The 22,620-nt window shown below is 40.9% G+C and overlaps 1 protein-coding gene across 3 annotated transcripts in view; it reads left to right on the top strand.

Annotated features, from left to right (window-relative positions):
• Positions 1-22,620, top strand: part of samtor (S-adenosylmethionine sensor upstream of mTORC1) — a 187,347-nt gene that overhangs the window by 47,903 nt on the left and 116,824 nt on the right. For 2 of the 3 annotated variants that reach the window (XM_086009150.1, XM_086009148.1), the window contains one exon: positions 1,904-2,045. The exons of the other annotated variant lie outside the window; for it this stretch is intronic. In XM_086009150.1, coding sequence (XP_085865276.1) covers positions 1,975-2,045 — 71 coding nt within the window. In that variant the 5' untranslated portion in view covers positions 1,904-1,974. The remainder of the gene's footprint in view (positions 1-1,903; positions 2,046-22,620) is intronic. 3 annotated transcript variants of the gene reach the window in all.

Genomic DNA, 22,620 nt, shown 5'->3' with positions numbered 1-22,620 from the left:
GAATATTCAATCTTGTAGGCTAACAGGCTACTCACTTTTGGGTTAATTCATCACTTAATGCTGCAGAATGAAATACTGCTGAATTGTGGGTAATATTTATGCCATGTCACTGTGACTACAGTGATGTGGCAGAAACATTCTGTTCATTTGATGATTCTCCGTCCACAGCATTGTCAGCAGAAGATTGATTCAGTTACAAATGCAGTTTTTCTTTTAAGAAAAAGTAACGATGAAAACATCTTTTATGTTTCTCTGGAAGATGGATTTTTTTTTTAAATTCATGCTTGGGATGTAGGCGTCACTGACCAGGCTGGCATTTATTGCTCACCCACACCAAGACCGCATGAGATACTGTGGAAAAATAAGCTGAGCTAGGTTGAAAATGAAAAGGTAGCAAAGGATAAAATTGAGATTGACCTATATTTTGTGGTAAGAAATGCCCATTTCTAAAGCTGTAAAATAACGTTCAGCCCTGAATTTTGTAGTGCATTCTGCAGAACAAATAAATCTTCAGGAAATATAATAATTCAGCCTGCTATAGTTCCTGATTATAGTATCAACAGGACACCAGAGGAGCTTATTTAGACCATTTTGGTTTAAAAGGACTTCAGCTGTAATGTGAAGAAAGTTCCTGGTCATGGCGGTAATACTATTAGTCATTCATTTGATAGGTTCCTGGCTGAGATGTGAAGGATCAGTAAGAAGATGTGCTGCTGAAGGAATAAACAAAGGCAATGATCTTGTAAAAGATTTCAATTTTATTTAAACCCAGTTCCCCACATACCAGTTTGGTTAAGAAGTGAAATGTTTTTTGTGTGTTTAGTTATTTATCTCAATATACTTTTGTTTTGGCGCTTAGAATGTTAGCCAAACTGTTAATGACAAATTGTTATTGTATGACGCTGAACTTTTGAATGTTTCATTAATGATTCATAGTATTTTGTTTGCCAGAGGAAACTGAAGTAGCAAAGCTACCTCTTTAAGAAAGGAAGGAGTAGGATGTAAGCCCCAACCATATCCATAACAAAATCAAGTATTTGGCTGATAAAAGCAAGTTGAGTAATTATGGCTTCATAAGTTTAATTTTATTTAAATGGTGGCAAATCAGATATTGCCATAGTTGCATTTATACTGCTGCATTGCACTGGTAAATACTGGCAGAAATTACAATTCAGATGCTAAGACTTTTGGACATGATTGTGCTTCATTTCCATCTAGCATTCAGACCCTTTTAAAAAGAAAGTCAAGTTAATGTTTTAAGGGGATCTCTTCATCAAAATGCTGCCCAGATGGGGATTGGGTGCTGGTCTTCTACCTCTCTAATCTTGGTTAATTCCTTCTACCTATGCAACTTGGGTCTGAATCTAGCCCTCTGATGGAATGAAAGTGTCCTGTGTCTGTTGGCTGCAAGGGGGCTGTGTCTAATAGTTCTGAGCAGTCTTGACCTAGTTCCTAGTGGGCATTGGCCAACAGCACATAACTGATGCCAATGCAGCCCAAAATTGGCAATACACACATAAAGGGGACAGGATATCTGGGGTGGGAAATGGAAAAGTGTTACATTGGTGCAATGGAGGTGCTGTTCTGAGATGGCCTGAGACACATTACATATTGTTGGGGCAGAGTAAAGGGAGTTTTACTGTGCATCTAACCATGATGCACCTTCACTTCTATTTAATTACTTTTGTCAACTGCATTAGATTTTCAATTTATGGTGAGTTTGAATAACAGCTGAAAAATGTGAAAACTAAGCACATAAAATACTGATGTTGTACAGTCTTGACACAAGGAACATACTGACCTATTGGAAAATCCATTCGCCTGCAACAAACACCACTTTCTCTTCCAAAAAATACCTCTTTAACTCCAGATGGTACATAACTTATTTTTCCCTCCCCCACAGTGGGAGACTTTGACAAGATCTGGCGTGAACACTGTGAAGATGAAGAGACTTTGAGTGAATATGCAGTTGCAATGAAGAACTTGGCAGATAATCATTGGGCCAAAAGCTGTGAGGGCGAAGGACGGATTGAGTGGTGTCGAAGGTATGGTTTTAAAAGAAAAATACTTGCGTTGCCAGGTTTTCTTTCACACCAATAAAATTTGATATTCCATGCCAGTATTTTAATAAGTAAAATGTACTCGTATTACTGTACATTGTTCCTCGTTCAATTCAGCTTGATATGCAAATATGAAAGTTATCCTATGGGAGAAAATATTAGGACTACTGACCCTTTGCTGTGACTGCATCAGATGATTTTTTCTCATTGCTGGGAACAGAGCAGACTTCATTATGGATTGTTGAATTGAACCCGTTGGATATCTTTCTGGATATTCATATTTCTCCATTTCTTTTTCTTTTTCTCCTGCTTCCCCTCACCCAACACCAAGTCTTTGTGGACCTCGACTTTGGTATGACAGGGGTTGGATCAGCTTGTACAACTAGAATATACAGAATTCCTCTGACTTTTGAGGATCTGTGCATACAGTGTGCATCTTATTTTCTCCTTTTTTCAAATGTGAGGTCAAGTCGTAAAACAGAGGCTCAGCCAGCAAGGGAACGATTTAGGAAGAGTAACTGAAAGTTAAATCCAAAAGATGGGCTTTTGAGAAAGTTTTTAAAAGCAGTGGTGTGTTTTGGGGAGTGAGTTGCAAAGAGTAAGACCAAGGTGGCTGAAGGCTCTCCCACCAAAAGGAAGCTTCCTTTCTGGAGTGATGCTTTTTGAGGAACTCGGTAGCCATTTCGTTGGAAAGCAACAAGAAGTACCTCTTAAAGGTGCACAGGTCTTAAAGGACATTTTCCTCTAGTTGATAACTAGAAGTTCCACTGACACACAAAAAAAAAAGTCACCTCAAATAATGAGGAAGACCCTAGGCAAGGTAATCTATTTCAGAGTGCAGTAATTGCAAATAAAACAGCTTTTTGTGTTTTATGTGAGAGGCAATTTGTTGTTTTTTTTTGTCTGTTGTGTTCAGAGGCTCAACACCAGCAGTGGTTTAGATGATTTCACCAATTTTGTTTTAAATTCACTGTTTGGAAGTCCACAAGAGCACCTTTGGGATCACTCTCTTTTTTTCTTTATTTCCCTTCCCATTCTTCAGTATGAGCAGGCCCATAAGCCTTTGCTTGGTCCTTTCCCAAAGTAGCAGGTCTGAGATCTAGACTCGGTGGTATGCAGGATCAAACCTGCACTGTACTGCTATCATGGTGCCAAGTGCTGTTGCTCCAATTTGATGTGATATTGGAAACAAATTGTTGATGTGTGTAAAGAACAGTGTAACAGTAGTAATAATTGGTGGCACTAATAGCCTTCACAGATATTCTCTGGGTAATTATACAGGTAATTTGTGAAGGAGATGATTTTTCCATTGTATAGGAGTGCTTAGTAACAAGATTGACCTTCAATACAGACTTAACTAGACAAAGACCTATGAGAACCGAGTGTGTCAAAGTGGTTGCACTGCGCAGTAGAAATGTCCCTTCTGAAGTTGAGTGCAAGTGCTTTTCAGGATTAATGCAGCTGGCACATGTATTGAATCTTATTACCATATAACTTGATACTGGTGGGATTTTGGATGCTGCCATAGGTGCATAGTGCAAAAAATCCATTTCCTAGTAGTTATTCTCTCTGAAAATGTGTATATGGGGAATTGATATCTGTTCAAGTGATGATGGTCATGAGCATGTATACCAGACGTTTTGATTTCACTCTATAGGAGTTATGCACCTTACTTATTCAAATTGAATTCCAATTGAGTGTAGTTTTAAATTTAACATTGAAATGCTGAAAGGATTACCAAGGCACAGTGCGTCTCATCTCTGGGTCAGTTGCTGTGATAAATACAATAGCCAATGGATAGTACTGCATATGGACAGTCTACTGGACCCTCTACACTCTTACAATTGCAACATTGAAGCACCTTCCCTATTTCAGTACGCAGTCTTAATGGCCCAGAAATCCGGGTCGGGGGCTTCCCGCGGGTGCAAGCCCCCGACCTGCACTTACCTTGCGCGCTGGCTGTTGAGCTGTAGGGCCCTGTGGAATTCCGATCCGGGGCCTGGTCCAGTTGCCGGCGCGCAGTGCTTGCGTGTCCCAGGGGCGCAGTTAGTTCGATGCGTCCCCTGGGATTACGTGGGCCATGGGGAGCCAATCGGAGCAGGGAATGCTCCATTCATAAGTCTGACAGGAAGTGCTGTCAAGACTTATAAATACTACGGCCCCAAAATAGCACTAAACCTTCAAACAAATTTTTTTTTAAATCACATTTTTAAAATAAACTATAAATTACATGAAATAACTTTTTTAAACAATTTAAATTTTTGAAAAATAATTTTATATTCTAACGGGACTAAAAATAAACTTACCTTGCTTTAAAGTATTTAAAAATACAGGTAGACTATCCTTTATCCGAAAACCTCGGGACCAGCCGAGTTTCGGATAAAGGAGAATTTCGGATTTCGGAAGGTGGGTCGGCGGGGGTCCGCGGGGGGGGGTCGTCGGGGGGTCGTGCGCACGACTTACGCTGACGCTCAACGTAAGTCAGTCGGGGTTGTCGGGGCTGGCGGGGTCCGCGGGGGGGTGCCGGCGGTTGGCGGGGCTGGCGGGGTCCGCGGGGGGGGTCGGCGGTTGTCGGGGCTGGCGGGGTCGGCAGTTGTCGGGGCTGGCGGGGTCCGCGGGGGGTCGTGCGCACGACTTACCCTTTATCCGAACTTCCGCAACCGGAACCCTCTTAAAAACCGAAGGTTTTTTCGTTCAGCGTAAGTTGTACGCACGACTTACGCTGAACGAAAAAACCTTCGGGTTTTTAGAGGGTTTCAGTTTTCGGAAGTCCGGATAAAGGGTAGTCTACCTGTAATAAACCTGTGGAAAAAAAGTTTTAATTTTAATTAATTCACCACTTACCTTGTAAAAAGCAGGCCTTACACCTGCTTTTTATATTTCTAAATTCTGCAGACTTACCCTCACGGAAAAACCTGTTTTAAAAAAAAAACAAAAAAAAAAACCCGAAGTTCCATGCGCACGCGCAGCCTCCCCTGCGCACACGTTCGACCTCTGAACCTCTTGGTTCAGAGGAACGGCAGTGCTGGTTTCCCGCGCATGCAGGAAACCGACACTTCCATCGGGCCTACGGGTGAGTACCCCGTGCGTACTCGCCCGTGGAGACCCGAAGTTCCGGGCCTGTGTTAATTCCAAGTCACTTAGTTCAAATTACTGGTTAATTCAAATTGCCCTAAAAATCTTTGAGTGCTATTTTGTTCCAAGTATTTAATTCAAATGATTAGATAATTCAAATTTTAATGCAAAAGCCATTTTGAGTTAGTGGGATAGACTTCAAAAAAAAAAAAACTGCTGACTGGTATACCTCTAATGACATTGGTCACAAATGAGTGAGGTGAATGGTTTAAAAACAAAAATTGCCTCCCAAAAATCCCAATGACAGAAACCGTTGATCTATAAGGAATAAGACTTGAATTTATCAGGCGCAACACATATCTAGTGCAGCTTCTAGGTTTTTGTTCAGCTGTTACGAGCAGTACTTTGACTTCATCAGAGTGATTGCTGAGATTGTCGACTCGTGCAAAAAGTGTGCCACACCCGCCCCCCGCTCTCCATCCAGAATGTTGGATGCTGCTTGACCTTTGCCATGACGTGGCCTGTTGGAGCTGCTCGTTATTGGTTGGGGTTTGCTTTATTCTGGCTTGGAGTGGTTATTCCGATTAGTTGAGCTGACCACAATGACAGCTTCTCTCTCCATACAATGCCCCAGAATTTGCATTCAAGCTATGCCGATCACCATTGACCTTGAACATAAGAAATAGGAGCAGGCTATTTGGCCCTTCAAGCCTGGTTCTAGACTCCCCAGCCTGGGGAAACATCCTCCCTGCATCTACCGTGTCAAGTCCTGCAAAAATTTTGTATGTTTCAATGAGATCACCTCTCATTCCTCTAAACGCGAGAGAATATAGGCCTAGTCTACTCGATCTCTCCTCATCGAACAATCCCCCCATCCCAGGAACCAGTCTGGTGAACCTTTTGTTGCACTCCCTCCATGGCAAGTATATGCTTCCTTAAGTAAGGAGACCAAAACTGTACACAATACTCCAGGTGTGGTCTCACCAGGGCCCTATATAATTGCAGTAAGACATCTTTACTCTTATACTCAAATCCTCTTGTAATAAAGGCCAACATACCATTTGCTTTCCTAATTGCTTGCTGTACCTGCATGTTAACTTTCAGTGATTCGTGTACAAGGACACCCAGGTCCCTCTGAACACCAACATTTCCCAATCTCTCACCATTTAAAAAATACTCTGCTTTTCTATTTTTCCTACCAAAGTGGATAACTTCACATTTCTCCACACGGTGGCATAGTGGTTAGCACTGTTGCCTCACAGCGCCAGGGACCCGGGTTCGAATCCGGCCTCGGGTGACTGTCTGTGTGGAGTTTGCACATTCTCCCCGTGTTTGCGTGGGTTTCCTCCGGGTGCTCCGGTTTCCTCCCACAGTCCAAAGATGTGCGGGTTAGGTTGATTGGCTATGATAAATTGACCCTTAGTGTTAAGGGGATTAAATACGTGGGGTTACGGGGATCGGGTGGGATATGTGTCGGTGCAGGCTCGATGGGCCGAAATGGCCTCTATCTGCACTGTGGGGTTTCTGTGATTATATTCCATTTGCCTTGTTCTTGCCCACTCACTTAGCCTGTCTATGTCCCCTTGCATCCTCCTCACAACTTACATTCCCACCCAGCTTTGTATCATCAGCAAATTTGGATATATTACATTTGGTCCCCTTATCCAAATCGTTGATGTAGATTGTGGATAGCTGAGGACCAAGCACTGATCCTTGCGATACCTCACTAGTTACAGCCTGCCAACCTGAAAACGACTCGTTTATTCCTACTCTCTGTTTTCTGTCCATTAACCAATCCTCAATCCATGCTAGTATATTACCCCCAATCCCATGAGCCCTAATTTTATTTAATAACCTCTTGTGTGGCACCTTATAGAATGCCTTCTGAAAATCCAAATACACCACATCCACTGGCTCCCCCTTATCTATTCTGCTAGATACAACCTCAAAAAACTCTTAACAGATTTGTCAAACACTATTTCCCTTTCATAAATCTGTGTTGACTCTGCCCAATCCTATTATTATTTTCTAAGTGCCCTGTTACCACATCCTTAATAATAGATTCTAGCATTTTCTCTACTACTGATGTCAGGCTAACTGGTCTGTAGTTCCCACTATTTAAGAAAGGAGGGAGAGAGAAAATGGGGGTTACATTTGCCACCTTCTAATCCATGAGAACGGTTCCAGAATCTATGGAATTTTAGAAAATGACAACCAATGCATCCACTATCTCTATAGCCACCTCTTTCAAAACGCTTGGATGCAGGCCATCAGGTCTAGGAGATTTATCGGCTTTCAGTCCCATTAATTTCTCTAGTACTATTTTTTTTACTAATACTTATTTCTTTCAGTTCCTCATTCTCGTTCGAGCCTTGGTTCTCCACTAGTTCCGGGAGGTTTTTTGCGTCTTCCGTGAAGACAGACGCAAAGTATTTGTTTAATTTCTCTGCCATTTCCTTATTCCCTATTATAATTTTAACTGTCTCGGCCTGTAAGGGACCCACATTTACTTTTGCTAATCTTTTCCTTTTTACATACCGTTAGAAACTTTTATAGTCTGTTTTTATGTCTCTCGCTAGTTTACACTCATTCTATTTTCCCTTTCTTTATCAATTTCTTGGTCCTCCTTTGCTGAATTCTAAAATCCTCCCAATCCTCAAGCTTACTACACTTTTTGGCAACATTATAGGCCTCTTCCTTTGATCAAATATATCTTTAACTTCTCCTGTTAGCCACGGTTGGACCACTTTTCCTGTGGGGGTTTTTGTGCCTTAAAGGAATGTATATTTGTTGTAAATTATGTATTAATTCTTTAAATGCTAGCCATTGCTTGTCTACCGTCATACCTTTAATGTAGTTTCCCAATCTACCTTAGCCAATTTGCCCCTCATACCTACATAGTTTGCTTTGTTTAGATTTAAAACCTTTGTTTTGGATTTAACTAAATCACTTTCAAACTTAATATAAAATTCTATCATATTATGGCCACTCTTCCCTGAAGACCCCTTTACTACAAGGTTATTAATTAACCCTTTCTCATTGCACAATACTAGATCTAAAATAGCCTATTCCCTAGTTGGTTCCTCAACATACTGATCTAGAAAACTATCTTGCGCACACATTCCATGAGTTCGTCCTCCACACTATTACCGCAAAGCTTTTACATAGCATTTACAGCACAGAAACAGGCCATTCAATCCAACTGGTGTATGCGAGTGTTTATGCTTCACACGAGCCTTCTCCCACCCTACTTCATCTACCCTAATCTGCATAACCTTCTACAGTATTCCTTTCTCTCATGTTTTTATCTAGCTTCACCTTAAAGGCATCTATGCTATTCACCTCAACTACTCCAATTTCCACATTCTCACCACTCTCTAGGTAAAGTTTTTCCTGAATAGCTTATTAGATTTATTAGTGACTATCTTATATTTATGGCCCCTAATTTTGGTCCCCCTCCCCCTCACAAATGGAAACATGTTCTCTACGTCTACCCTATCAAACCCTTCAGAATTTTAAAAACTTCTAGAGGTCATCCCTCAGCCTTCTCTTTTCTAGAGAAAAGAGCCCCAGCCTGTTCAATCTTTCCTGATAGTTCTAACCTCTCTGTTCTGGTATCATCCTTTTAAATCTTTTTTGCACCTTCGCTGGTCATCTATATCCCTTTTTATAATATGGAGACCTTAACTGTGCACAGTATTCCAAGTGTGGTCTAACCAAGGTTCGATACAAGTTTAAACGATGGATGTCGGTCAGTGACTGAATGGCAGCATGGCATTAAAATGGACTAGTGTAGTACAGGTATCTGTTTCTAAATGTACTGCAGCAGGTACTAATCTGCTCCATCCCATATTGGAACCATTACTCAACAGTTCTCCTGTTGGCCATTAGTACTTGGTTGGCATCAGTGTCTAAAGGCCTCTGTATACCAGCCTGTGTACCAATGTCTCTCTCCCATCCAGTATCCCCCTACCTATTCACTTACCTCTGTGTTGGACCTTGTCTAATACTCCCTCATCTCTATCCCCTCCTCATTAGCCCCCTACCCCCTCACTGCAAGCCCACTCCCTACCATGACTGTCTCAGTAGGCGCTCCAGCATAAACCCACTGCTCCCTCTTCACGTTCTCCAATTGGGAACTGCTTTTTCCTCCCTCTATATTCGTCTCCCCACGGTGTATCCTCCCCATATTCCATACTGTGGTCTCTCTATCCTTTTTGCATTGTGTAGCCTCTCTATCCATTCCCCGTTCTTCATTTTGTAACCTCTTGTATCTTTCTGCCGTATCCTTACTGTGTAGTTATGTCCCTATCCCCACATTTTCCCATTCTCTGGTTTTTATTCATTCCCCTCAACCTGTAACAGATACCTTTTTAGAACATGAAGCTGTGCGGCCCAATCAGTGCACAGGGTACTCGCTCTGCTTGCTGCCAGTCGGAGGGCAAGGTAATGAGGGAGAGTCAGTCGTGCATGGCTGGGAATGGCCCTGTCCTTCACCTTAATCAATGGCCCATGTATCCTGCACTACCCCTGCAGACATTTACCACACACTACGTACCAAAGCTGTCCGCAAAGATCTTGCAATCTTTGTGGCACAAACTTTAGCTTTCTCAACTGTAATTTGATTGTTGCGCTGTCAAAAGGGGATCCCCAGCATACAGCAACAGTGATGCCATCAAGCTGTCTAAGCAGCCAATCACATTGAAGAATTCTCAATCGGGACATACACATGGGGTTATGGTAGAAGCTGAAATTTAAAAAATAAAAATAAAAAAATGTATTTTAAAAATCTTGTAATTTCTATCATTATTGACATTCCACAAATATAAAATTGGTTTTCGGGGCCAAAGCGGTTGTTCAGCAGTCAATGCGGCGTTAAAACCCCAGTTACACCTTTTTTAACGAGGTTTTTAACAGCGATATTAGTGTGGAAAAGGGGAAGTTTTCATCCGTTCAAGTGATTTCATGGATTCCCGGCTGTGGGGAGTTCCACAGCGCAGCCTGTGGCGGAGCAGGGAATGACTGACCGCAACTTCAGGATTTCCCTGTTTATCTGCACATGCACTAAATCCTGAAGTTACGGTCAGTTTCAGAGGGGTAATGACTGCGAACGCTGACAGCTTTGCCGTCATTAACACTGCAAAACCGGGGCCAATATTGCTGATGTTTCTATGTTGCACACCGTTATAGCAGATAACCAATACGCAGTAACCCAAGAACTAAAGCACACACAACGATCAAAAAACACTTGCGTACTCTACTTTTTGTCTTGTCGTTTTACCAACAAACATACATGCGTATGCCATGCAAATATGAGTATTGAGATCACATGCCCAGTGACGGTGTCTGTTACTCATTTTTTATTTACTAATCGAAAATGCAATTAGTCACATTTGGCTAACGTATTGAACAACACTGGAATCAAACACCCACCTGAAGAATCTGATATTGCACATCTATTGAAATCTTCCTTTGTTGAAATATATTGCCTTTAGTTTGCCTACAGCATCAAAGTTTGAGAGTGAGTTTTAAGAGATTCACAGGTAAGTTGTAGGGGGTGTCTGTGAAGTCAGGTGTCATGTCGAAGTTTGGTTTAAGTAGAACAGAGGGAGGATTGAAGCTATAATGAGTCCAATCTGTGTAAGTCACTAATGGAATTTGGATGTGTGTTGGTGTATGACATTGGCACACTGGTTATTTTGCTTATTTTTATTCATTTTATTTTTTTATTTCATTGTATTTTCTTTTCCTGTTGAGTATTGGGTCAGGTCTTTCTCAAGCACTGACTTGCATTTTGATTGGCAGTATGCCACTTTTTCATCATCGTTGATCAGCCATAAATGATGATCTCTTCCCTAAAATACATTATGTGGCTGTCTGTTAACTGATTCTTGGAAAGCAATCAGTAATTCCCAAGAGGGGCTCCCCTTTTGTGCAAAATCTACATCCTAGGGTACTGAAGGAAGTGGCCCTAGAAATAGTAGATGCATTGCTGGTCATCTTCTAAAATTCTATAGACTCTGGAACAGTTCCCATGGATTGGAGGATAGCTAATGTAACCCCACTATTTAAAAAAGGTGGTAGAGAGAAAATGGGGAATTATAGACGGGTAAGTCTGACATCGGTAGAGGAGAAAATGCTAGAGTCCATTATAGAAGATGTAATAGCAGAGCACTTGGAAAACAGTGACGGGATTGGACAAAGTCAACATGGATTTACAAAAGGTAAATCATGCTTGACTAATAATCTATTGGAATTTTTTGAGGATGTAACTGGTAGAATAGATAAGGGAGAACCAGTGGATGTGGTGTATTTGGACTTTCAGAAGGCTTTCGATAAGGTCCCGCATAAGAGATTAGCATGCAAAGTTAAAGCACACGGGATTGGGGGTAAGGTACTGACTTGGATAGAGAACTGGTTGGCAGACGGGAAGCAAAGAGTTGGAATAAACGGGTCTTTTTCTGAGTGGCAGGCAGTGACTAGTGGGATAGATATAATCTAGATGTAATATCTCCAAGTTTGCAGATGACACAAAGCTGGGAGGGCGTGTGTGCTGTGAGGAGGATGCTGAGAAACTCCAGTATGATTTTGGACAGGTTGGGTGATTGGGCAGATGCATTGCAAATACAGTATAATGTGGATAAATGCGAGGTTATCCACTTCGGTGGCAAAAACAGGAAGACATTATTATCTGAACGGAAATAGATTGGGAAAAGGGGAAGTGCAACGAGACGTGGGTGTCCTTGTGCACCAGTCGCTGAAGGTAAGCATGCAGGTGCAGCAGGCGGTTAAGAAGGCAAATGGTATGTTGGCCTTGATAGCGAGAGGATTCGAGTACAGGAGCAAGGATGTCTTTCTGCAGTTGTACAGGGCCTTGATGAGACCACACCTTGAGTATTGTGTGCAGTTTTTGGTCACCTTATCTGAGGAAGGATGTTCTTGCCATGGAGAGAGTGCAGCGAAGATTCACCAGACTGATACCTGGGATGGCAGGAATGACGTATGAGGAGAGATTGGGTCGATTAGGCTTATTTGCTAGAGTTTAGAAGAATGAGAGGGGATCTCATTGAAACTGATATAAAATTCTAACAGGACTAGACAGACTAGCTGCAGGAAGGATGTTTCTGATGGTGGGGGAGTCCAGAACCAAGGGTCACAGTCTAAGGATAAGGGGTAAGCCATTTAGGACAGAGATGAGGAATTTCATCACCCAGAGAGTGGTGAACCTGTGGAATTCTCTACCACACAAGGCAGTTGGGGCCAATTCATAAAATATATTCAAGAAGGAGTTGGATATATTTCTTAAGGCTAAAGGGATCAAGGGATATGGGGAGAAAGCAGGGACAGGGTACTGAATTTGGATGATCAGCCATGATCTCATTAAATGGCAGAGCAGGCTCGAGGGGCTGAATGGCCTACTCCTCCTATCTTCTTTGTTCTATGTTTCTAAAGTGGGAAGGAAAGAAAAATGTCCTTGTCTAAAACTAGAAAATGCTAGAAATATGCAGCAGGTCATTCAACATCTAGAAGGAGAAAAGACAGGTTATGATACTTGGGTATGAACCCCTTATCAGAGCTGGAATGCACTACTGACATTACTTTCTCAATGACTTTTGCAACTCAGTGAGACAGATTATGATGCAGATTATTTGTAGGCTTTTGAAAATAGCTTCAGCATTTTGGGTGCCAATGGTTGACTATTGGGCTAGGATGGGAGAGAACGTACCTCAACTATTAATTAGATCAGAAAAATATAGTTCAAAATACTAGCCGTTCCATTGCAATCCTTTGTTTTCTAAGTAACATTTGCACACGGCATAAGGCATAATATGGTAGGTGTATCAATGAAACAAAGCCAACAATAATTCTGGGACTTAATTATGAGATATTCTCATAAAATTGGACTTATTCTCATAGAAAAACTAGATTGGGAAGCCTTCAGTTTTTTTTAAATGCAGAAATGCATGGATAATTTTGAAGTTTTAAGTTAATGAACCTAATTACATCCAATCATAGGATTAGGAGGTACAAATACAAGCCTCATACAAAACTAAAAATAAGAATTTTTCCTCACCTAATAGTAAATATGTAGAATGATGCTGCAGCAAAAATGAACACTATATGTTTAAGTAATTTAAAAAGCAGTTGTGCACATATCTACTGATTTCTATAACCTTCATTCTCTTTTATACCTGTACATATGGACGATAGACTGGAACACACTGACTGCAGCTCCATCTTCTTGGAATGCCATCTATGATGCATCAGTTTAGAATTGAATAATGTAGGATTGATGCCCTTGAGGTTTTTTTTTTAGGTGAATGTTTTCAAGAGGAATTTCAGAGCTTCCTTTTCTTAGAGGTGTTAGCTGATGTTACTCACTACCTGCGTAATATTAACAAATTAATTAATATCTATGACAATACAGATTGTACCTGGTAAATTGGAAGAGGCCGTCTCAATGGCCTCATCTCATTCCATGTTTTGTTCCTATATGTTTTGCCCACATTTGCTTCACCAACTTGGCATCTGCTGTTAAAAAATCTTAGGATTTTATGATATTCTAGGCTGTCTTCTGGGGGTAAAAATTACATTGATAAGGGCCTGAAGGACCTACTCTCTTATGACCTCTCTGTACAGCTGATTTAAAAATTGTCATTGTTTTTCCTCTTAAAGTTAACATTTTGTGTATATCAACAATTTGATGGCTAATTTTGGATTTTCTGAGGAAGGAGGGTCAGTTAGGCAGATAGTGTGTTGGATGTCTTCTCAAGGTGTGTATTTATTAAAAAAAAAAAAAAAAAAAAAAATTATATCCTACATTCTTTCCCTCCTGATCTGGGGATGCTGTGGCCAATTATAGTGCGCTCTTCATAACAATTTCTAAGATTGATCAGCTCAAAGCTGGATGGGTGGCTCAGTTCTACGCCATGGATTGGGTTAACAACTGGGCCATTGGGGCAACTTGTCTCTATAATGTTTAAATATAAAAAGAGAGTAATTAATGTATTAGGCAGATACCAGTTAGCTATAATCTTCTATTATTCAGTACAGGGGTACCACGAATAAGCCAAGATTTTAAAAAGAAATTTTATAGTGTGCATGTACAGTACTGTGGTTATTCACATTTTAAAATTAACTTTTCCATAGATGTAAAATGTATTAATTATTTAAGCAATTGAAAGCTCTTGGGAATTCAAATGCTGACACCTTGGATTTATAGTAAATCCAGCTTTACATGTAATGTCAATAACTGATTGAAAATGTCACTCTGATGAGTGGAAAATAAACAGTTTAGTACCTTGGTACAGTACCTTTTTTATATGGAAGGCAAGTGTTAAGCCATAGTAAGGCTTGTTTTTAGATTGCTGTGACCCATCATACTGTGCACAGTCTAAAATCCTTTTCCCTTTCTTCCTCCACACATTTCTATCTTCATCTCTCCTTTTTCCAAAACAAATTGGTGTATTTTCTTTTTCCTGTCTTTTTTGTGCGCCTCAGCTGTATTGATATACTACAACAACAAAAATCCTTATGATAGGCTTGATCAGTAGCCAGTATCAACAAGGCTGTATTGCATCTCCACTTAAGCCAACCTACATCATGAAGTGGGTGGGAAGAATAGGGATACGTAACCATAGCAATCACTTCTATTTTTGTTCTTTTGCCATCCCAGTAGGTTGCAGTTTAGTATGGCGTTAATTCTGTTGACGGGTACATTTCAAAATTGCACCCAAGTGTGGTTATTGCAGCTGTTGGCAGTCTTGCTTGCATTTACTGTGGAATTGCAATGGTGAATCCTTTTGGACCTTACTGAAAAATGGTGGTTGGCTGAATTTTTTTTTTACATAAGTTGAGAGTTTTTTTGTGGTGGTTAGTTTGTATATATTTGTTCTGCCCTTTCTAATACAATGGGATTGCCTATGTTGGCAGCTACTTGAGTCTGTTTGAGTTCGGAAAACACATTTTTAAAAATAGAATTACAACTTTTGCCCCTTTCCTGTTTAGGTTCCCCTATTACTGTCACCTGCCACCACATGATCTCCTCTAGCTGGGAGTGAGCGACGGTCTAGATCCTGGATATGTCTGTTGCTGCTGTCAATCGCTGCTTTTTGATTAGCTGACAGGCGATGCACTTCTACTGGGTGGGACTGGTGCTGCTAGTTTTCCCTTTCGCCCTCCGATGGAGCGCCTTACTGCTGCACAACACTTCATGTGGTGAACTGGACAAAAACTGGTGAAGCTCTCAGTGAGGAGAAGTGAGTTTGAATGTCCTTCAAAACTGGAATTTGAGAGCTTGTGACAAACACTCTGGTTAGTAGTCCAGTGCTCCTGTTGCTAAAACTGCCAGACTATTTGAAAACTGCCAAACTTTAAAAAAAAAAAAAAAAAAAAAATCAATATTGTTTTCAAGGTAGAAAGTGCAGCAAGAAAATGGCAATTTAACAGAAAATCGAGACAACATCCAGCTATTGTCTTGTATTTGGAAGTTTACCAGTAGTTCACAACAAAATTAAGAGTGCAAACCAAAAATAATGTTGGAAAACATCAGAAGTGAAAATGACAAAATGCAGTTATTGTAACATATAAATAAAAGATTACTGCTGTGTAAGGGTATTGCCTTTTTAAAAATGTGATTTGAGACATGCTTAATCACGGCAATAATCCCTTTGGTTTTTCCTGGTATCCGTTCTAATTAAAATCTAAAATGAAACCAGTCTGTCTTTAATATACAGTGCTCGTACTCTAGTGATGGAGAATGCTGTTGAAGTATATCTGTGATTTACAATATTATACACAGTGCTAATCTTCAATCTGATAATGAAGGTAACCAGAGTGATCTACATCTATATCAGTCTGGGTACTGGTACAGTTGAATCCTGATGCACAATTGTTTTGTCAAGAAATTATATATTTAAATCCGAATGGCTGAAAATGACACTCAATTGTCATATCTTTACCTATCACCAATTTAATCAACAAACAAATGGAAAAGTCTTGAATATACGTTCTGTACAATGTGAGTGAATTAAATATGGTTTGATACCATGAGATTGTAAGATTTCAGTACATCATAAAACATGTCCAGTATGTATGGAATATACTCAATTTGCAATATTCAATCTATATAGAGATCAATCTAAGTCCCTTTTCCTAACAAATACAGGTAGACTACCTTTTATCCGAAAACCGAAACCCTCTAAAAACCGAAGGTTTTTTCGTTCAGCGTAAGTCGTGCGCACGACACGACCAGAGTGGCGCACGACCCCGACCCCCGCCGACCCCAACCCCCCCGACGACCCACCCCCGACAAATTTCCCAGTCTTATAAAATACCTTCCGAAATTTTCCGAAAACCGAAACACGGCTGGTCCCGAGGTTTTCGGATAAAGGATAAAGTATACACAGACTGGACTGGAATTCTACCATATAGGCCTAAGATTTACAAGACGCCTAATTTTAGCTTGCCTCAAAACTATCTTAAACCAAAGATGAAGTTGAACATGAGGAATGAACTATTACTACTTTATGAAAAACATTAAGTTAACGCAACTAACATTGTCATAAAGTTAATAATTGAGAATTACAATAGACACTTGTGTGGCGGTTCTTAACTGATGGTTCAAATTATTAACGGGCACAAATATAATAACACTATCACTGCCATAGTTGGGCAGTCTGATTACAGTATAAGTTATGATCAGTGTCCTAGGTTTCCAGTTCATATTCACTCACTTGCTGACAAGTTAACAACTTTGAATATGCAGGCTTTCTTTGTATTGTGGGTATATAAATATCTGGTCCTTTGGGCAGATTGAATTTGAGGTACTGACTGCTTGAGTTTCTTGGGGATGATGACAATGACTCACAGTCTCTGGTTGTCATCTTCTCATCCTGGCTTAGCTAACCTTAAATGTACATCTTTCTCTGTATTATAATATCAGTGTACTCTCACATTGTGCTCAGAGACACAATACACTTTACAAATTGGGTACCGTATCCTATTGGTTATGATGGTAGACCGGCAACCCAGAAGTCAGAGTTCAAACCCATCATGGCAAGCTATGAAATAGAATTCAATAAATCTGTTCATTTGTGGGCTAGTACCAGAAAATGACCATGAAAGAACAAAAATTAACTGCATGTCAAAAACCCAAGTGCTTCACTAATGTTCTTCAGAGAGGGGAACATGCCACCCCTAAACATGAGTCCAGTCCTAAACATGAGTCCAGTCCCAAACAGCATGATTGACTCTTAATGCAATTAATGATGAGCAAAAAATGCAGCTTTGCAAGTGCGGCCTATATCTCAAGAGCATAGAAAAAGTTACTTCTGTCAAGTTCAACCTTTCACATTTCTCGATCTAAACCTCACTCTTAACCCTTTTCTTTGCATTTACTGAAATGTTTCAAAAGCTCTACAACTTTCTAATTTCTGTCCCTTCTGTAAATTTCCAAGCACTCTTTGGAACTTTTCTCAGTTCTTCTCTTTGCCTCTATCTGTCTTATGGATTGTGGTCCCTCCCCCCCCCCACCCCTTCTATCTATTTCTCTATAAAATAACAACAGAGAATGCTGGAAAAACTCAGCAGGTCAGGCAACATCCGTGGAGAGAAATTTGAGTTGACGTTTCGGGTTGAAACCCTTCTTTAAAACTGGAAAGAAAATAAAAAGATCGAAGGCAAAGCTGCGATCGAACAAAAGAAGAAAAGGAGACAATAAAAGGTATTAGAAGCCAGATGAGATGGTAATGGGCCCGTGGAGACAAAAGGCAGCTGAGATTAGGTGTGAAGTGTACTGGCAGGATAAGGGCAGCTGCCAGGTGAGAGAGAGAAACAGAAGGAAAGGAGGGGGGTGGGGGGGGGGGGGGCGGGGAGGAAAGGAGGACCCAAAACAAAGGGGTGGAAAAAATTAAAAGGAAAAAAGTAATAGAGGCCGAAGTTATGATCTGAAATTATTGAACTCGATATTGAGTCCGGAAGGCTGCAAAGTGCCTAATCAGAAGATGATTTGCTGTTCCTCGAGTTTATGTTGAGCTTCTGTGGAACAATACAAGAGGCCAAGGACGACGAGGTCCGAGTGGGAATGGAGCGGTGAATTAAAATTAAAAGCTCGGGGTCACCCTTACGGACTGAACGGAGGTGTTCCGCAAAACGGTCACCCAATCTGCGTTTGGTCTCCCCAATGTAGAGGAGACCGCATCGTGAGCAGCGAATACAGTATACTAGAATGCAAGAAGTACAAGTGAATCGCTGTTTCACCTGCTGGTTTCCTTCTGCCTGATTTCCTTTTCTTGAGGGTCGAGCTCCAGAAACCACCAGGATCAGATTCATGTTGGCTGTTTGTAGTGGGACACTAAAGGGCAAGTTGCAGATTTCCCACACCATAAAACATGGTCTTGGTAGTCCTTGTTCATAAGATAATATTTGGCTTTGTACTTGAAATAATACATTAGAGACAGAGTCCCAAGGATGATACATTTTGGGAACGTGTCCTACAGTATTCTGAGCAGTCTTTTAGATTGATTCTTAATGTTGACGTTCATTTGCACCCAGCCCTTGTGCCCCTGATATCGGTATGCAGGTCTGGATTAAGTGATAAAAATAATTTTCTTCTTTATTTCTTTTTTTATCTACCACCTTTCACAACTTCAGGACATCCCAAAGTGCTTCACAGCCAAGGAATTACCTTTGAAGTGTGGTCACTGTTGTTATGTAAGCAAAGTTTGTGCTCGGCAAGGTTCCCCCAAACAGGAATGCGTTAAATGAGCAACATATTTGTTTTGGGGGTGTTTCAGGGATAAGTGCTGGCCAGGACACTAAGTAGGTAGATAGGACCTCAATTTAATTTTTCAAAGATGGTACCTCAGACAATGCAGCAGATAATATAATTAATCAAAAACGATAAGTTGGCAGGGTCAAAATGGAAGGAAGGCTGTCTGTTTTGCTGTGGCTGATTGTGTTATTCTGTAACTCCAACATTGGGATTGAGTGTGGGCCAGGACAGCTGAACAAAGCATTCACAGAGCCGTACTTCAGCTGCATTTGCTTTACAAAATGCTGGTTGGCTACCTCTGAGCTAGGTCTTTTTAAACCTAATTCAGAGACTCTGTAAAATCCTGCCCTGCACATACACAACAGCCCTTGGTACTTCCCAGCTGTCTTTTCTCCAGCTGATGCTAGAAAATAGTAGTAGAAGAAGAGCTGATTGTCAGAGATCATATGCTGGGCAATTTTAATCAAGGCTATAGCAGAAGAACGCGAATCCAAAAATCACAGATCCTATCAACAAACTGGCAACCGAACAGTGTCTTATTTTAATCCATTGATTTGCATTGTGTGTCCCGGACAATGATTTGCTATTAGTTAGGTTTGAAAAGGTTTTGGATATGCCTCATCCATGCTTTTGTTACCTCCAGACTTGTCTTATTCCAAGACTCTTGCTCTCCTGGCCGGCCTTCCAGCTTCCAATACTCTGCTATCCTAATTGGCACAGAGTCCTATTCACCCAGCACCCTTATGCTCCATGGCCTTGCCCGCTCCCTATCTCTGTAACCTTCTCTAGCTCTACAACCCTCCGAGAACTCTACGCCAGGGGTTCTCAACCTTTTTGTTTCCGAGGTCCCTCTCCCATGTTAGAAAAATTCTGCGGACCCCTGTAACACAACACAAGCATTTTTTCCTGTATAAAAATTAGTTATTAATAGCTCTTATTACACCTTGTGTACAGAAGAATTTACTAAGTCCTGAATTTACATAAGTAAAAAACTATGGATGCTGGAAATCTGAAATAAAAACAAAAAATGCTGGAAATACTCGGTCATCAACCTGAAATGTTAACTCACTCTCTCTCTCTCTCTCTCTCTCTCTCTCTCTCTCTCTCTCTCTCTCTCTCTCTCTCTCTCTCTCTCTCTCTTCACAGATGCAACCTGACCACCTGAGTATTTCCAGCATTTTCTATTTTTATCCTAAATTTACATTGTGTCCATTTGCTGCCTAAGCTCTGCTCCACACAGTCAACCATTTCATTACAGGAAATGAACCAGGAGCAACAAGCACAGTGCTCATTACACACTCGTTCTGTGCACGCTCAGTCAGACTGGACTAAAATTCCAGGTCCATGTCCTTTCCTTTCAGAAACGGAACTTCCCTCTTATTTTGATGGCGGTGAAAGCCAGCGACTTAAATTAACAGCACCAGTAATGGCGGAGGCTGATGGCACATGAGAGAAATGGAGAAATAAACAGGGCCCTGAGCAACTTTACCCATCCAACCTCATCGCCATAAATCCTTTAGTGATAAAGGCAGCCCCCTCTTTCTTCCTCCCCAACCCTTTCATGAATAGCGAGCAGTATCTCAAAAGACATGAGTGCCCAGACTAGGCCTATCCGTCCATTGATATAAAGCTCCAAGTCTGAGGTGCGAGGAAAATCGTGATAACGCCTTCAGCTATTTTATTAACCAAGGCTGAAGACATTGAAGGAGAGAGTTACACCGGATCCCGATTATTACGGCCTTGCCGCAGGCCCAGAGACGGGAAAGTCTCTTATTTCCGCACCCCCCCCCCCCCCCCCCCCCCAAAGCCATGTGGCGCGCGTGCACTCTCATTGACGGCATTCTTTTCAAATGAATGAGCGGTTTCCAACTGATACAGGGTGGCTCCGCACAAGGGGAAAGAAAAGGGTTGAAAGGAAGGCTCACATGACGCCGGCCCAAGCAATGCCGGACTAACTCGCGGATTTCCCCACCCCCAACTCTGGTTTTAATCCTCTGGCAGAGAAGTTACAACTTCTGCTATTTTATTATTTAATAATTAAAAATGGCAAGTGGTTTATGAACGTGGAAGCAATTGTGGCTGGATCAATAAAAAACTTACCGAGATAAATATTGTTGTAAAAGTCAGTGACATGCACAGGGACTTGTCTAAGTGTTCAAATGGTGTCCAACAGTAAGAACCAGAATTGACTGCACGGGCACAGTCTTTGTATAGCTGAGACTATTTCACTTGTCTCAATATACAGGGGAGACTATTGATATTTATGGCATAAAAATCAGTAGTTTCCCCCGTATATTGATGGGCCAAATCAACTGGTTGTCCCCCTGAAACCTTCTTGTGGACCCTAGGGGACCCCCGGTTGAGAACCTCTGCTCTACGTTACTCCAATTCTGTCCTCTTGTGCATCCCACACTACTTTCACCCCACTTTCAGCTGTCTAGGCCTTATGCTCTGGAATTCCCTCCCTATACCTCTCTGCCTTCCAACCTCTATCTCCTCCTATAAGACGCTCCTTAAAACCTACCTCTGTCTCCTTTGTTTTGGTGTAAAATTTTGTCTGATGAAGCTCCTATGCAGTGCTTTGGGATGTTTTACTATGTTAAAGGCACCATATAAATGCAAGTGGTTTGCTGAAAATCCAGTGAAAGGAGTGAGTCAGTTTGAAGCTGAACTGAACAAGGCCAATCAAGTACTGCGATGTATCTTGTGGGTGATTGATCATCAGTTGAAAAAGTCTATTTTACTCCTGTGTATAGCTCATTAGTAAGGCAATATTTATAATGTATGTAATTTTGGGCACGTTATCTTCAAAAGTTAATTGACGTGATGGATGAATTGAGCACAAGACTGGAGACGAGAAGAAATTTTTCTCAGGGCAGTAGAAATGTATTTTTCCTGATGAAGACAGTGGAATATATTGCACTCAAAAGATGGTAATGTTGTGTTAGTTAACTCCTTTTTAAAAAATGAATGTTTAGGACTATGATTAAGATTATAACTGTAAGGATGGACATGGATGATGAGGTACTTTACAGATTCATTGGTTCCTGCGTTACTGGGAGTAAATAGATGTGGCATCTGTGTAATGCAACTGTTCACAGTAGAATGTGTGAATTATAAGGTTGGATTTTAATCCTGGAATTTCACTTGGTAACCTTGAAAGATCAGGAAGAAATGTTTTCATCTTGGAAGGTGTTACCTGTGGTTGATTTAGATTATTGGGAAAGTGTAAGGGTTTGGTAGTATTCATGGTGGGATAAACTGTACATAGTCTTTTTAGGAACACACACAATGGGCTGTACAACCTTGTTTCATTCCATATTCAGTCAGCATACTCTGAGCTTAACAAAACAAACCATTTAAATATTGATATCCCCCTATACTACTCCAATGTGTTTTAAAAAGATTAACAAAGATGTAATTATCAGACCGTAGGCAGATTATGTTTAAAAATCTGCTGACCACCTGAAATTGCATCTGTTACACGTAGAAACAAAATTGTTCGGTGCTTTCACAGTTTAGTTTCCTGTGCGGCGGGTTGCTGCGCTCACGATTTTATTTCCAGAAAAATAACAGAACAATGCTTAAACAGCAATGACACAAATACCATGGTCTAAATTCTCTAAATATTAGTATTACTGAAAAAATATATAAGAAAGCTATTTAGTCGATTCCAGACTACTGAAATGCAAGTTGTCTTAAGTGAGCCAA

Source organism: Somniosus microcephalus, chromosome 16 (genome assembly GCF_052327205.1).
Source record: "Somniosus microcephalus isolate GS21.2 chromosome 16, FLI_Smic_1.0, whole genome shotgun sequence".
Classification (NCBI taxonomy): domain Eukaryota; kingdom Metazoa; phylum Chordata; class Chondrichthyes; order Squaliformes; family Somniosidae; genus Somniosus; species Somniosus microcephalus.
The sequence above is the reverse complement of the archived record's forward strand: the minus strand, read 5'-3'. Positions and strand labels throughout refer to the sequence as shown.